At 40.7% G+C, this 16846-nt stretch overlaps 1 protein-coding gene across 3 annotated transcripts in view; it reads right to left on the minus strand.

The window, feature by feature from the left end:
* The window catches only part of HECW2 (HECT, C2 and WW domain containing E3 ubiquitin protein ligase 2), a 173625-nt gene that overhangs the window by 77991 nt on the left and 78788 nt on the right, over positions 1-16846 (minus strand). For 2 of the 3 annotated variants that reach the window (XM_087734507.1, XM_087734506.1), the window contains one exon: positions 7350-7457. In XM_087734507.1, the coding sequence (XP_087590633.1) occupies positions 7350-7457 (108 nt within the window). Of the gene's footprint in view, positions 1-7349; positions 7458-14181; positions 14517-16846 lie in introns of those variants that run through there. The other variant, XM_087734508.1, reaches the window with a different exon arrangement.

Below are 16846 nucleotides of genomic sequence, written 5' to 3' on the forward strand. Positions count from 1 at the left end.
ATCCCTACTGCTGAACGGTGACCGTGCATCCCTGACACAGGGGGAAGGGTTAGCTGCACGGGTGCAAGCCACACTGTGTCACTTGCTCCCAGCAGCAGAAAGTAGCCCCTGGCCTGTTTTACCTACTAGAACATGTATAGCTTTTAACTTCTGCAGACTTTGCATATGGAAGTGCATAAGCACCCGTTACCTGTTGCATGACAGTGACTGTGCTATACTGAATCTCCCTCCCATGGCATCTCTGACATGACCTGTCCTTCCCCATATTGCAGAAAACCGACTTAGAAGCCACAGTTTATAAATGAGCAGCAGCTTTTATCAACTAGTCTTCATAAAACTCAAGCTTCCTTGCACATTCTTTTTCTATTTCTGTCACCAGCCTTCCCATGGATCATTTCACTCCATCTTTCTGCTAGCTCCATTCTCCATAAGGAACACCATCCTCTCTGTTCCACCACAATGCCCCAAAGGGAGCCCCTGCCATCCCATGCTCACAAACTGCTACACCCAGAGAAACACTCCACCATCTCCTGCGGCAATTGCAGCCTCTCTTCTACCAGAGACTAAAGGTCCTGACATACTTAAGGACCTAAAGAGCCTGATGTCATGCTAAATACCAGATGACCATACCAAATGCAAAAGCATTAAGCTGTGTTGCACCTTCACACTATTGCCACTTGTTCAGAATAATATTCCTTGAACTTATTTTTTTCCTTTTACAGGAGAAGGATGAAAACTTTTGTAGAGCTGCGGCCACGTTTAGCAATCCTTCTGTAGTTTACACAGCAAACAACTTGAGGGAGCCTCTAGTGAGTGATTGCTTTCCTTCCCCCACATTTCAGCAAGCCTCAGAGCAGGATGTTTTAAAGCCACCTCTACCACCTGAGTAGGGAAACACCATCTCAGGCACAGTGATGCTCAAATTCACCTTCTTGAATCTCTAAAATGACAGAGTTCCCTTTCATGCTTACATGGCACTTTTGCTCTTTCCCCAGGGAAAAGAAAGAGGAGCACCTGCCTCCGTACTGGTTGCCTCTGCAGTTCAGAGCCGCTCGCTTTGTCTCGAGGTGACAGCTTAAGGACAGCAGCTGTTTGCGATGGTGAGCTGGACTTCGTACTCAGCAAGTATTCTCTTTCTCCTTTGCATACTCTCCCCCTGCCTCTTCCTCAGCCACTCCCCTCAGAGGCTGCTTCTATCTCTAGAATACATTACATTCATTTCTCATTATTTCACTGTTGATTCCTTTGATTCTCCCTTCTCAGGGTAGAGTCTACAGAATTTTTTGTGTTGATTGTTGTCTAAAGCAAGTGAGAGTTTTCTTTGATCATCCTTGTTTTGCCAATTTTGCATGCTTCGGGGGGAATTAATGTCTGGTTTTAGTATGAAGATGATGAGATTCTCCCTGCCCTTCTTTCTGGAGGTTGCTTGATCTGAATAGAGCAGATGGCAAAGCATGCCTTTACATGCCACTTGCTTGGAAGATGCTGAATCCATAGGGAGGGATTTTAAGAGGCATAAATGCAATGACTGGAAAACTGAGTTAGAAGACTGTGGATATACAGTAATGCGAAATTCAGAAAAATGCTTATCCAAGGCCTATCTTTAAACGTAAGCATAAATTCCACAGACCTCAGTGAAACTATTAATAAGTTTACAATTATGCTCATGGAAAAACAGCTTCCCAAATTAAGGTATAAGATGCTTTTCTTAAAAGATAAAAATCTGAGGACTGCAGAAGGCATCTGAGGCCCAATCCAGCTGACTCCCACTGATTAGCATTAATGCAATTAAAATGGAAATACTCCTTCTGCATGAGATTCGTTTGCATATGGCTTGTTAGCGATGCTATCATCCTCTGCACTTCGCCCTACAGAGATGTTACATTACTGGTGAAAAGATACGTAATGTCCCTAAGCTCTGACACTGCTAGGGAAAAAACACAACGAAACTCTTTGAGATAACATGCACATTGACTGATCTCAACTTATCATTCAACATCAGTAACTTCCATTCCTTTTCTTGCCAAAAAGACAGACAACTTCAGGCCAATTTTGACTGTAAATCCTAAGGGATTATTGTTGTTGTTCAGCGTAACTCTGTTAACAAGCATCATCAGTCCTCATTGCCAGAGGTGGTTCAAGGCTTCTTAGGCTTGCAGCAAACATCCCCCCTCCTCTCCTTGTGTATAGGTAGAGCAGGGAGCCTGCCAATCGTATAGGTACAGCAGTATATAGGTAGTGGCAATTAAGTACTGTCTGTGCTCCAAACATGAAACAACTCCAAGCCTGAAAAGCCTGTAGCGACATAAGCCTAGCTTTAGCTCAGTTATATACCCAGCTTACCATCAGCCTGCTGGAGCTTCTACACATCAGAGCACAAGCAATAGCTAGAGGACTGGGTCAACAGCACTGTTGTCAAGTACAAGAGGGAGACTTGCAAGTCTCTGCACCAGGGGTGGAACGACTCCGTGCATCACTATGGCTTCTGAACAGATTGCTAAAGCTGCTGAAAAGGAACTAGGCTCAGGGTGGACACCAGGTTGAACACAAGCCAGCACATGCTCTCATCACAAACACAATGAACCACCTCACAGGCTACATTAGAAGGTGTGTGGCCAGCAGATAGATGGAAGTTACTGTCCCCCTCTACTTGGTACTGGTGGGGACACACCTGGAATACTGTGCCTAGTTTTGGGTCCCAAGGTTCAAGAGCATGGAGAAAATGGAGAGGGGACAGCAAAGATCGTTGGGATGGAGAAAACGTGACCTATGAGAGGAGGCTGACAGAGCTGGTCTTGTTTAATCTGGTGAAGAGGAGGTTAAGGCAAAACAAATACTATAACCTCAACTCTTTCCGGTTCTATCAGAAGATTTTAAAAGGAGCAATGGCCCCAAATTTAACCTTTGCCCATTCAGATTGAATGCCAGAGAAATCTTTTTAGCTGGAGCAATACTGCAGCACTAGAAAAGGTTACCCACAGCATCTGTGAAATTTCTGTCCTTGAAGACTTTCAAGACTGTGCTTTACAAACCACAGCTGACCAGGTCAAGTGTTGGTCCCACTTAGAGCAGGAGGCTGGATGCAACCAGCCTTCCTATGCTATGATTAGTCTCCAGCTGAGTTTAAATTGATCCATTTACACATTTTCTCTATGCTGGTCCCTCAGGCATTGCTGCCTCTTAGCAGATCTGCTGCTTAAAAAATTCCGGGATGTTGCTGCTGACTCTGGGACTCTTCTCCAATTGCTCCTTTCATTCCCAGAGAATCGCAGAATCATAGAATAGTCTGAGTTGGAAGGGACCTTTAAAGGTCATCTAGCCCAATCCCCCTGCAATGGGCAGGGACATCTACAGCTAGATCAGGTTGCTCAGAGCCCCATCCAATCTGACCTTGAATGTTTCCAGGGATGGGGCATCTACCACCTCTCTGGGCAACCTGTTCCAGTGTTTCATCACCCCCATCGTAAATATTTCTTCCTCATATCTAGTCTGAATCTGCCCTCTTTTAGTTTAAAACCATTACTCCCTGTCTTATCACAACAGGGCCTACTAGAAAGTTTGCCCCCATCTTTTTTATAAGCCCCCTTTAAGTATTGAAAGACTGCAATAAGGTCTGCCCTCAGCCTTCTCTTCTCCAGGCTGAACAACCCCAACTCTTTCAGCCTTTCCTCATAGCAGAGGTGTTCCATCCCTCTGATCATTTTTGTGGCCTCCTCTGGACGTGCTCCAACAGGTCCATGTCCTTCCTGTGCTGAGGACTCCAGAGCTGGACACAGTACTCCAGGGAGGGTCTCACCAGAGCGGAGCAGAGATGCAGAATCACCTCCCTCGACCTGCTGGCCATGCTTCTTTTGATGCAGCCCAGGATACAGTTGGCTTTCTGGGCTGCGAACACACATTGCCCGCTTGTGTCCAGCTTTTCATCCAGCAGTACCCCCCCAAGTCCTTCTCCTCAGGGTTGCTCTCAATCCCTTCAGCCCCCAGCCTGTATTGATACCAGGGGTTGCCCTGACCCAAGTGCAGGACCTTGCACTTGGCCTTGCTGAAGCTTGTGAAGTTCACATGGGCCCACTTCTCGAGCTTGTCCAGGTGCCCTTGGATGGCATCCTATCCCTCAAGCACATCAACTGCACCACTCAGCTTGGTGTCGTCTGCAAACTTGCTGAGGGTGCACTCGATCCCACTGTCTATGTCATCAATGAAGATATTAAACAGTACTGGTCCCAATATGGATCCCTGAGGGACACCACTTGTCACCAATCTCCATCTGGACATCAAGCCATTGACTACTACCCTCTGGATGCGACCATCCAACCCATCAAATCAATATCCTTCCAATTTAGAGAGAAGGATGTTGTGGGGGACTGTGTCAAAGGCCTTACAAAAGTCCAGATAGATGATATCTGTAAGCTCTTCCCTTGCCCACTGATGTAGTCACTCCATCACAGAAGGCCACCAGGCTGGTCAGCATGCCTTTGGTGAAGCCATGCTGGCTGTCTTGAATCACCTCCCTGTCCTGGCAATGAAACTCTGACAATGAAGAACAGTCAAGTTGCTAATGGTCTGCTGCATGTCATTACTGTGAGGAGTAAATATGACAAACCCCTAACACCATGACCTGTATCTGATATATTCCACCTCTTAGCAAAGATATTTCTAAACATAAGAAATCTATAGTTATAGAGTTCTTTCCAAAATTTGGAAAATAATGGCAGATTAAAGCATCAGAGATACCTTAACTTCAATAATCAGGCAGATATTTACTGGGGATGTTAGCCTCTAGATTTGCCTCTCCCACTTGCTCCCTTGATATGACAGTGGCATCACATGCAGTGCTACACAGAGTACAAATTATATCAGCACAGCGGCAGAAGAAAGAGGCTAACAGGGGAGCTAAGTTCGTGTCTGTGGCTGGCACAGGCTGGGCAGTGTCAGTGTCTGTAGAGCATGGTGAGAACCCTGACAGCACAGCTCTTCCCACACCCGGTCTGGTGCTGCACCACAGAAGCAGTAACACTGTGGTTATACCTGAACCGCACAGCCACCTGCTGTGTTTGCCTCAGCTGCAATTTAGTGATCTGAGGAAAAAAAAAGAAAGGAAAAAAAAAGAAAGGAAAAAAAAAGAAAGGAAAAAAAAAGAAAGGAAAAAAAAAGAAAGAAAAAAAAAGAAAGGAAAAAAAAGAAAGGAAAAAAAGAAAGGAAAAAAAAGAAAGGAAAAAAAAGAAAGGAAAAAAAAGAAAGGAAAAAAAAGAAAGGAAAAAAAAGAAAGGAAAAAAAAGAAAGGAAAAAAAGAAAGGAAAAAAAAGAAAGGAAAAAAAAAGAAAGGAAAAAAAAGAAAGGAAAAAAAAGAAAGGAAAAAAAAGAAAGGAAAAAAAAAGAAAGAAAAAAAAAAGAAAGGAAAAAAAGAAAGGAAAAAAAAAAAAAAAGAGCAGCTGCCTGTAGTTCCATCAGAGTTGCTTCACCCCCTATACGCTAAAAGAAAAAGCCTTGCTGAGCAAACATGGTCACGTATCTGTGGAGCCTTCTAGTTTAAAAGGTGGAATCAGAAATACAGTTAAGTGTTTCAGTGCAATTTTTGGCCTCTCACTAGAAACAAAAGTGCCACTGGTGACATATTTATCTGCCATACTATGTGCTATAGCAACATATGCTCATAAACATTCCTTTTTACAGTTCTCAGCTGCTGCGTAATTGCTTGTCTCTTGTTCATCATATGGCAGCAGAACTCTTCATTAGTAAAACTAACCACAACCAAAGAACATATACCCTGCACTCTTTATATCAGTTGGCTGTGAAGTGCAGTTAGTTGTAATGTGCAAAGTCAGATGCAGCTGATTTTGAGTCAAAAGTACCCGTTCTTGAAGCATTAGCCTAGGTTACTCACATGAACTAAAAATGTTGTTCCAGAGCCTCATCTCCATACATTATGGAGCAACACATAACCAGCTAAAAAATACAAACATCCTTGAAGTCAAACTGCCTATATTGGCAACAATACTAATAGAATATATGTACAAGAAAGATAAGGCAATGAATTTTTCTAATATACATTTTAATCTGCTTTAATATACCATTGTCTTTGGCATCAGGAAAGTTAATTATCTTGATCTTATTTTCTTGATCTTCATCTTCAGTTCAATCATTTTTTCCTGTAATGAACTCCTGAAATTTAATTTAATTTTATCCTATTAAAACTTTTTTTTTTTTTTTTTTTTGCTTAAAGAAATGTGCTGCATAACACATAGGGTAAATTGGCAAGATTCAGTGATGAGTTCTAGAAATAAATTTTAATAATTATTTGTAGCACAGGGTATACAACACCTCTTGAAATACATGTATTCCTGTTATATCAGTTAATTAGAAGACAATTTCTGCCAAGACCTACAGTTAGCAGCAGTGCAGTGTACAGTGAAGTAATAGAGTGGGAGTATTTTTTTTTTTTTTTTTTTTAATTTATGAAGGAAGATTCACTGCTGTGAGGCTAAACAGGTGGTAGAGCAGTTCACAGCTCTTTTGGGACTGATTGCCACTTTGATGCTTGGCATATCAGAGTTTCCAGCAAGCTCAGACACAACATCCTAGAACTAGAACATCAATTTCTTTAGGGGACCATATACTTTAGATGGTAAGATAGCTCCCTTTTCACCAAAAAGCAAAAAAAAAACAAAGGAAAAATAATAATTTTTAAAAAAAGCACACAGCAGGGTGGCTTAGCTTCCTATAAATCCTGGTCACCTAAGGGAGTGGCATAGCTCTCCGATTTGAAGCTTGGCTACCAATACTCATTACGGAGTTCAACTGAACACTTTTTCCTCCAGTCACATAGAGACTGTCAGTATTTCAAAACTGCCTAGTGGATTGCCCAGAGCAACAAAACTTCAGCTGAGAAATTGTGATGCAACTGGACAGGAGGTTGGCACTTCCTAGAGATAGATCTAGCCTTCATACCAACAAACATTAGCAAGCATTACTAGCTTATTACCTTTTCCTTCGTGTGCATGTACCATTAATCTTTGTCCAGCTGAAATTTTAAACTTCTTGGGAAGGAATTTCATCTTTCAATGCGTATATACTATACAACATAGCACAAGGCAATTTCTTCCTCCTTTAAACTGATATGCATGTGGTCTAAGAACATCCCTAGAATACAAATGTACATCTAAGCTCAACTCCATTTTTATAATGTCCAGCAAACGCACTGGAAAATGCTGCCCCTTAGAGCAATACAATCAATTCCTTTGGTTTATTAGAGCGATTGATGAAATGGATATCAAATGCCATCCTGTTGACTTGCCTTGACACAAAGGCATGCTTGCCTTTGGATATGCATTGGATAAATAGGTACTCACATTCCATAAAATAGGGGCCAGGTTCAATTCGCCATACAATTTGTCCTTTTTGTGTGCCAGTCACTCCCCGATTCTTGGAATCCCAGAAATTGGCTGGAGAGTTCTCATCTGAAAGAGGAAAGAAAAAAAAAAATAGTCAAGTAATATTTATAATTCTAGCTTTCTTGGTTCTTTTTGTTTCAAGGGGCCTAGATACAAAAAACTACTTGTGTTTTAAAAAAAAAATTAAAAAAAAAAAAGAACTAACTGGCAAAAGGTAAATGGCTTCTCTTTTGCAGTTGATAGTTGGATCAATTTACACAGAGTAAGCAGACGTATATACAGCCAAAGTAAATAGATGGTTTCCTGTAAGAAGTGACCTGCCAAGGTAAAGTATTAAATTCCAAAACTTCCCTAACCCAACAGAGAGTGTATTGGGAGTGTATAGCTGATTGCAACTTCATCACAGAGTTGCCACATCGTTCTATACAGCGGTCCTGCTCTGTGATGTGAAAATCTAGCATTCATTCCCTAGCTAGGAAGTATGGAATTGCAACTAGAGGTATCAAGACTTACTTCAGTTTTTAATATATCCTATGTTTTAGAAACTGAAGAGAATATTTTTATACATACACCAAAAAAATCTGACACTTTCAATTTCCTGACACACAAAGTATTATTCCCTGTCAGTGAAGTCGAGTTAGAGGCTCAAAGCACAGAACTGTCAGTAAGCCAGAGATACAAATCAGAGATTCAGCAAAATACATTCTAAAGAGGAGAACTGAGAAGCAAACAGAAAGTATGTGCAGATCAGCTTAGCAATACCAGTATTTTCCCCTCCCAAACTAAGGTTTTTATCCTAACAGTAATGAACACAGGTCTTGGGGGTTATTTTTTTTTTACCAGCCTGTATCCGGGGACCCAGAACGTTGTATGAACGAAAGAAAGCCAGCGTGAGAAGCTGTTTGAAAGGGCACAAAGGTTAGTTACGATGACCCAGAGGAAGCTGACATAAATCCAACTTAACTTCTTTTGTACAGGAAGTTCTTTGGAAGTATGCATCATAATGTTTTACAAATGCATTCAGGCCGCTGTTTCTTAATTAGACAATTATACCTGTGACCTGAAATACAACATCCTAATTCTTTCCAGTGGTACTTGATATCCCTTAGTCTTAATTTAAAAAAAAAAAAAAAAAAAAAATCCTGTTTTATTACATACATTTGAGTGCCTTCTGCAATCTTAAAAAGACTTCACTAAGAACTTAAGTCTACTGTGGCTTTGTTCATGAAGCTATCCATTCAAGCACGTTTTCTTTGTGCTTTGGTAGGAACTCCTGCATAAGTAAGATTACAGAATTCTCACCTACGTTTTAGAAATCCATATGCTATTTATGAAAGGATAATAAACAATGCAGCTTTGTTACTGTTATCTTAAAAATATAAACTTACACTAAAGCTTCTCTTTCTCCTTTTCATTCTGACTGCTTATCTCAGTGTATGCACGACAACTCTACTGAATCACGATTAGTGCAGTCTGTACGTTTGCATCCCACCAAACTGACATGCAAAGCATCACCAGACACATGCTGGACTTCTGTGATTGCTCAGAAGTAAATTACACACCCTGTCCACAACCTGGAAGAGCTCTGGAGAGTGAAGAGGCGTCCATGGCAAGCTACTGACATTTTTATGCCTCCAGGCATGGGCGACTTTGAGAATTTTTGGAAAGCTGTGGTCTGAACACCTCAACATCACGATGAGTCCAGAAGAGTTTCACAACTATCTCAATGACAATGAGAAGGGAGAGAAGGGTTCTCCTAATGCCTGTGATCCTCAAGCATATAATACCCTCAGGCTTAATTTTTTGTGTGGAATCAACATGATAGTACATGAACTGCATACACCATGAAGTCAGGCACACAGGCAGTAAAAACTTGAAACAGGCATAATTATTCTTCATTACAGTGAAAAACTTTCAGAGTAAACGAAGCTGTACCTCACCCATGTATTTCTTTTTTTTCCAAAGCTATATAAAGAGGAACTCTGAAAGTACAGCCTGTAAATCATCCCAATGGGCCTCTGAAAAAGTCTTTGTATGCGGCTTGCAATGACACTCTAACCAAAACAATACACTGTTGACTTATTTATTTACTTTTTTTTTTTTTTTTTTAATGTGCCTTCCTAACTCAAGGCCCCACTACTACCTTCCACAACAGAACTCTGGGAAGCCATGAGATATAGCTTAACTTCCAGCAAATCTACACTAGTGCCTACTTTGGTCCACCATACAAACTTGGTTATCCAAACCATTGCTACCAAAAGCAAGCAGATTCTTTAAAAACTCCACAGTTATTTGAAACACAGATAGTTTTAAAATATTCAGTGTTCTCATTATGTCTAGGTAAATAAAGATGTATTATATGACAAAAAAAAAAAAACAACCCACACCTCCCCTAACATGCTCTAGTTCTTCTGAATTTCTGAATTTAATCAATTGGAAAAGAGTCTGCTCGTAATTCTAAGCAGAAGGACAGATATTTGGTATATTGTAACCATAAACATGAATTTTTTTATTCTTCTTTTTCAACAAATCAAGGAACTCTGGAGCAATGAAATGTGCCTTTAACAGTGAGATTTCCAACATTAAGACACAAGCAACTGTTCTTTGTTGCTTAAAATCGGTAACTAAGTAAAGTCAATGGTAATTTTTAACAGGACATTAGTGAGCTTCAGGAAACGTCCTACATGAACTGAGTCTCGAATTCTGAGCTGATAGTTACAAGAAAGCAGAACATTTTCTTACACCTTAATTAATAAAATCCAACATTTAAGAAAGCGCCTGGATTTTCAGCCCTTTCATGAAGGAATAGTCTCCTTTGCAGCAATGAAGACTAAATCATTGATACTCGGCCCACAGGCATGCTGCCATTGCAACAGAAGGTGGTGGAGACAGAGGGATGCAAAATGCTGACAGACCACTGCTTGTCAGCAATCGACTCAAATGACAGAATTTATTTTGGAGAGCTTTGATTTTCTTCTGAAACTGTTGATTTTTTTTTTTCTATTTTATGATGTTATTCACATGGGGAAAAAATAACATTACTAATGCATATGGAAAAATAACTTCAAACCTTAGTTCATGGATTTTAAAAAAAGAAACTGAACAACAACAAAAAAAATCAAATAGCATGAAAACATTAAAGTACACAATATTGCTGAAATTTACTTATCAACACTGCAATAAACAGTTAAACAGTGATAGTCTCAGTAATATTCAGCTGTGCAAAAAAAAAAAAAAGTGTTTGAGAGCACAAAAAGCAGTGTCAGAATTACCACTACCTCATTTCTCTTCTTCCCCAAAACATATATACGTATGTACGTGTGTATACACACACACCTATATACACACACACACTCTATATATTTTCCATTGGGAACTTCAATTCTAAGAAGTTCTAGTCCTCTTTTAGCTGGTAATTGCTGTTTGTGAAACTGGCGGCTGTTCCAGAATCTGGGCCAAAGAGTAGATATAAATATCCCTACCCAGAACATAAAATATGCAACAAAATACTGTCTTACTGCATTGGTATCTTGTCCAGTGAGTCTACACTTCTGAAAGAAATAAAACAATGCAAGATGCACAGTATGTTTCTATCTTCAATAATTCTTAGACAGAAATATTACAGAAAGCAACTTATTTCTCAGAGCTGCAACCCCTGCACAAACTGGCGTATGTGAGATGTGTTCTACAATAAAAAGTGGGTAGCAATAAATATATCACTGTGTGGAACTTCACACAGACTAGTGCTCCTTGAAATCACTGTAAAACAAACACATTCTGAGTAATAATGTTTTCTTTATTTAACTGCTAAGCAATAGGCCAAACCTGGTATTAAGAACTGAACTGTGTTTTTCTTCCTCCACTTTCAGGCTTCACCATCATTACAACACCCTTTAAGGTAAGTTAGATACCAACAGCATCTGTAATACCCACAGCTTGTGCTCTCCTTGTCCCTTGTCATCACTGTAGTTCTCCACCTGTGTCCACAGCTCTGCCCTGATGTGACAGTGAATGGGATGCAGCTCCCTCTGGCATGTGGCAATTGGTATGGCTATCTTATGGGAAAAGCAATATAAAAGTAATGGATAAATGGATGAACAGTGCAATGAAAGAAGAAGGTATCATTTCTACAGAATTAGTTTTCACAATAAAATTATGCCCATAAAAGAGTAAGAGCTGTAAGAAGCTCCAGTATGTCCATGCCTTTTCTGTACTGGGAGCCCAGAACTGGACGCAGCACTCAGATGTGTCTCACCAGTGCTGAGTAGAGGGGAAGGACCACCTCCTTCAACCTGTTGGCTAATGCTCTTCCTAATGCAGCCCAGGATGCCAGTGGGTGGCCAGGGCACACTGCTGGCTCTTGTTTGACTCGGTGTCCACTAGGACCTCCAGGTCTTATTCTGCAAAGCTGCTTTCCAGATAGTCAGCCCCCAGCCTGTCCTGGTGTCAGGGGTTATTCCTCCCCAGGGGCAGGACTTGGCATTTCCCTTTGAACTTCGTGACATTCCTGTTTGCCCATTTCTTCAGCTGGTTGAGGTTCCTCTGAATGGCAGCACAACCATCGGGTTTATTAACTGCTACTCCCAGTTTTTCATTAGGATGTTATGGAAGACAGTGTTGAAAGCCCTGCTAAGCCAGTATCTGACATCAGGGGTCAGGCAGCTTCTGCAGAGTTCACGTTTCATTCTGTGTGTCTTACTGCTTTCATTATTTCTGTCTTAGGAAAAGGGATAAACTACTTGAAATCCATCACCTTACAGAGTCATCTTGCCTAGCTTCAATCAATCAATCAATCAATCAATCAATAAATAAGATACAGTCTTTTATATGACAGTTTAAAAGCAAGAACTGCTACCAATTAATATCTGAAACAAGCCTGATAGTCCCAGTGCACAGACTGGTCATATGCAAACAAATGCTCATCTTCTGGTCCCAGTTTTTGTGGTAAGTAGTGTTAGGTTATGTGATAAAAGGCTTATCTCCGTGAATACAAAGGATTTTTATTCTTCAAATACAAAAGCATTATAGACGTCACAAACTCCTAGTGTGGAAGCATCATCATGGATTGCTTACTGAATAGGAAAAACTTTAAAAGTTCCTTACAGCATCACAGAATGGTTTGGGTTGGAAGGGACCTTAAAGATCACCTAGTTCCAACACCCCTGCCATAGGCAGGGACACCTTCCACTAGACCAGGTTGCTCAAAACACCATCCGACCTAGCAATCTAAGCAACTGCTAACCTACAGCAATCTAAGAGCTGCAAACTTTTGCATATTGGTCTCTTTTCTATAACACATTTATAAAGATGCTTATATGCAGAGCTCAGAGAAGGTGATGCTTAACAGATTCCGAATGTCACGGAATGGTTTTAATTATACCCAATTTTACAATTTTCATCTTTCACTACCATATATGGGTATTCTAATTCACAGCTCTTGAAAAATCCATGCAGCTTAGCTCAGAAAAGATCATGTTGGTAACACCATTGTACCCCTGCATAATTCTGTTATCCTCATTTGGGATTTACATCCCAATCTCCGTTTCTTCACCCCATTCTGGAAGATGATTTATGCAAAATCTTTTGAAGTATTGTTTATTCTTAATTTAAAATTTTAAATGAAGTTCAGATTGTCAAAATGCTGGCTTCCTTAGCGTTTTAGGTTAATTTTAATAAATTCTTGGGCACTGAAGATGACGTGTGCAATGCATCCAATTATTAAGAGGGGTGTTTGTACTCAGCCTGGGGAAGCTTACAAAGCATCAATCTAAATGTTATTTCTCCTGTTGGGTGTTCTCTTACAGTATGTATCAGAGTTGGAAGATAGCACAGCTACATATAGTTTTGTCTCAAGTTGAGATTCATCAATCTGCCACCAGTTTCTCTCATAAGCATACTATTAAGAATGATAATCCTTTACCTATTTTACTCTGTCATTTCACTCAGTCTTTAAAAGTAACAGGTTTGTAGTTAATCTGCATCGGAGGATATTTCTGAACTTAATTTTGAGCCAACCAACAGGAGATCTCTAGGATGGCACTTCGAATGTAAAACAGAAAACTGATTTACATGCATTTTACTGCATGACTTCCAAAACCTCCGTCCTGGTGCCAGAAAGTGCACTCTGCTTTTTGGTGTGAGGACAGACTTCCAAGCAGTAAAACAGACTGTCATCAAAATGTAAGATTAGTAAGAACATTGCAAAGAGTACTTACTGTGGATTTTGAGCAACTGACTGGGAAAGTTTGTAACACTAAATTTTGTGCAATATGTTCACTTTGGTAACCTCTAATAATTTTAATTCTAGATTAAAAAAAAAAATCCATGGGTAATCATTAAAGAAGTAGCACAATGTTTAGTCACCTAACAAACTAAATCAATTTCTCCTTTAAATCCCAAATATGCTTAAAAGCAATTGAAAACTGCATCACAACACATTTAAAGGAGAAAGACAAATTTTATCACCTGAGGCCTCACTCCTTTTCTGGAAAGCTAGTAAGTAAATTAACAATTTCAAGGCAGAGCTTCCATTGCAAGCAATTATTATAATAAATCACATTATTTCAACCCATGTAAAATACACTACATATCAGTTAGTACCGTACAAACAATTAAGAACCCACTACGTACAGCTTATGTTCTGTGATTTTCAGAATTCCTCATCTCAGTCTGTGAATAGTTCACAGGCTTTCTGGTGGAACCAAAACCTTTCTCACAGAAGACAGCACTAGTGTATGCAGTACACCGGTGAAATTAAAGATCAACACTTAGTTGCACCTTCCAGCCTTACCTGGCCATTCCAAAGGATGCCTGTGGATCCTAAACTGCATTCCTCCATCTGAGCCCAATTAACAAACCGAAGAATAAAAAAAATTAACGTTTTACAGGATGGATCCTGAAAATAGCATCCCTGTTCCCAATCAAAAACAGTATTTTCCACAAACGTTGCCTTCTGGACCCAGCCTGTGCAGCTCAGGTTTGGAGGCTTTAGCTCTGTATTAGCACCGTTGCATAATCTCAGCTCCACGAGGCGCGTCTGTCCTCTCCCTGCCTCTTGTCATTTGAAGGAAAGGGTTTTAGAAGGATGTTCTCAAACTCCCTGTCAGTTTCTAGCAGTTACACACAATCGTCTGCCTCTTCAACTTTAATCAAGGGTTTATCTAGGTTCGAACAGCCCATGTTAAAACATATAAAGTATTACGTCCTTCAAGCTTAGCTATCTGCAGCCACTCCCCTCCAAAGGGTACAGGATGCCGAAGCCCCATCCTCCCTCCACTTCCTTCCTTGCCTTGTCTAAGGGAGGATTCCGAGGCATGGCCACGGCCCCGCAGCGTGGGGCAGGCTGATGTAAACAGGAGGATCGTTAAATCCTAGAAATGACGGCAAGGCAGCCACAGCAACGAGCACAGCAGGATCTCACTGGAAGTGCTGGCTTTTGTTTATCAGTATTTCGCTCTCCCACATGACTTCCCCACAAATCCCGTTATTTTAGAGAAAACGAGACTGCTCCGTGACATTTGGCTGGGATGAAGCTGCCTTTAACTCAGGATAACTCTGCGCTGGGCACTCCTGAGCAGGAGGACAAGCAGGTGGCAGAAAGCTGCTATTATTACCTCTCCTCTTTCTGGTTGGTAAATGCCACCTCAGCACACGGGCTCGGACAACACTCCATTTTGCGAGACGCTCCGACTGCTCACAAGCATCCTGGTGGATGCTGGCAGCTGATCTACGACTCCTTCAACTTAGGGCAAGAACCCAAACCGTGCCAAAGGGGCCCCAGTACCGCAAGAACAAAAAGGGTACTTCAAAGGTATCTTTGCAATCTGGTCCATGGTCTGCAGATCGAGTCCTTTGCAGCACACCTTTCATGAAACTGTATGCTTGTGGAGCGCTAGGTTCAAGGTCGCAAAGCAAATCTTGGTTTTCCTAGTAACAATCAGATAACAAAAAACAGGAAAAAACCAATCCAACTCTTACAGGCCTATTTATTCATGCTCAGCTTGAAAACTTCCCAAAAAATGCTTCCAGTCAAAGAAATGATGATGGACTTTTTGTTAACAAAGAACTGAAAGCTACAGTATTACTTTATGTTTTCATGAGCACCTCTGGGAACTGTATTTTCAAAGGACAGGAGAGGAGAGAACACTAGAACTGGACTACTGTAAGAGAAATTTAAAACACTCCTGTGTACTGAATGGCTGGAAACTGTTCTCCCTTGAATGCCAACAGAGCAACCCCCCAAAAAGCTGAGAAGAGAAAAATTCTTGGACAGTCTTAAAAGCTACCTAAGCAGCCACTAGATCCTACTGCATGCTACCACAGACCTCTTTACTCTTCATACCACTTTGGAAAACTTGGACAGTAATGAAAATATAAGACAAATCTTCAGCTGAGAAAAGCAGGGGCAGAAAAGTAAGAGGCAGAGAAAGGTACAGCAGATGCTCTTACAGCCTCACATAGGAGAGAAGTGGCTGTTTGGGCTCTACATGAAGGTGATGGTGCACTGCCAGAGGCTGCAGGGGGACACTCTGAACTCCAACCTAGACACAAATATTGTCTTTCTGGTGACACAGTCCTGTTATATTAGCAGTGAAGGATCATCACCATCTATATTCAGATATTTAATACCATGACCCAGGGTCAAGAAAGCAGGGAGGTGTTTGTTCCTTACTGCACAGCAGCAATTTGTTCCTTTGCACAACCAAAATTCAGGTTCACGTACCTTCACTTACTGCCCCTGTGCCGTGGGCCAGAAGAGGAAAGACTCCACTCATATTCCCTCAGGTGGCCTCTACAACCCTCTACATACCGCATATATTATGTTGCTGACGTTTATTGCACTTTATTACTTAACACAGCAAGAGCAATTATTCATTTTTCTACCTTTGACTGACAGGATGATCAGGAATAAGCTGTATTTCTTTAACACTTCGCTCCTACTTCAGCTGCAGAAGCAGAGCAAAGGTAGAAGCCATACCATACACCCCATCCAAACACTAAACAATGAAACCCTTTTGCTATTGAAGCTTAAATTAATACACTGGCAAAATCCTTGCTCAAATTTTCATTTTCAGCCTTTATTCTGACACTGGCCATAAGATGGACTATTTCATTCTTTTTCAAGAATTATACTACTTCATTTTGTTTCCTTCTATATGTACACTAACACTTCAATGTGGGGATCAGAGCATCTCCGTGCGCTCTCACACAATGGGATATTTCAAGGCACAGCAGCAGCTCAAAGGATTAGTTAACTAGAATGCAGGACATAAAGATACTGCAAAAAAAATACAAGTAATTTTTTCAGACATATGACAGTACAATGGCACGAATAAAGTGGAATTCCACTTCTCTGTATTCAAAGTAAAGACATCATTGAAATTCAAAGCATTCGAAGACAAAAATAAATCCTTTCACTCATCTCACTGGCAAAAATTCAAAAGCATAACAATAGG

Source organism: Nipponia nippon, unplaced genomic scaffold, assembly GCF_047370975.1.
Source record: "Nipponia nippon isolate SJK-2023a ecotype South Korea unplaced genomic scaffold, ASM4737097v1 scaffold_5, whole genome shotgun sequence".
In the NCBI taxonomy this organism is placed as follows: domain Eukaryota; kingdom Metazoa; phylum Chordata; class Aves; order Pelecaniformes; family Threskiornithidae; genus Nipponia; species Nipponia nippon.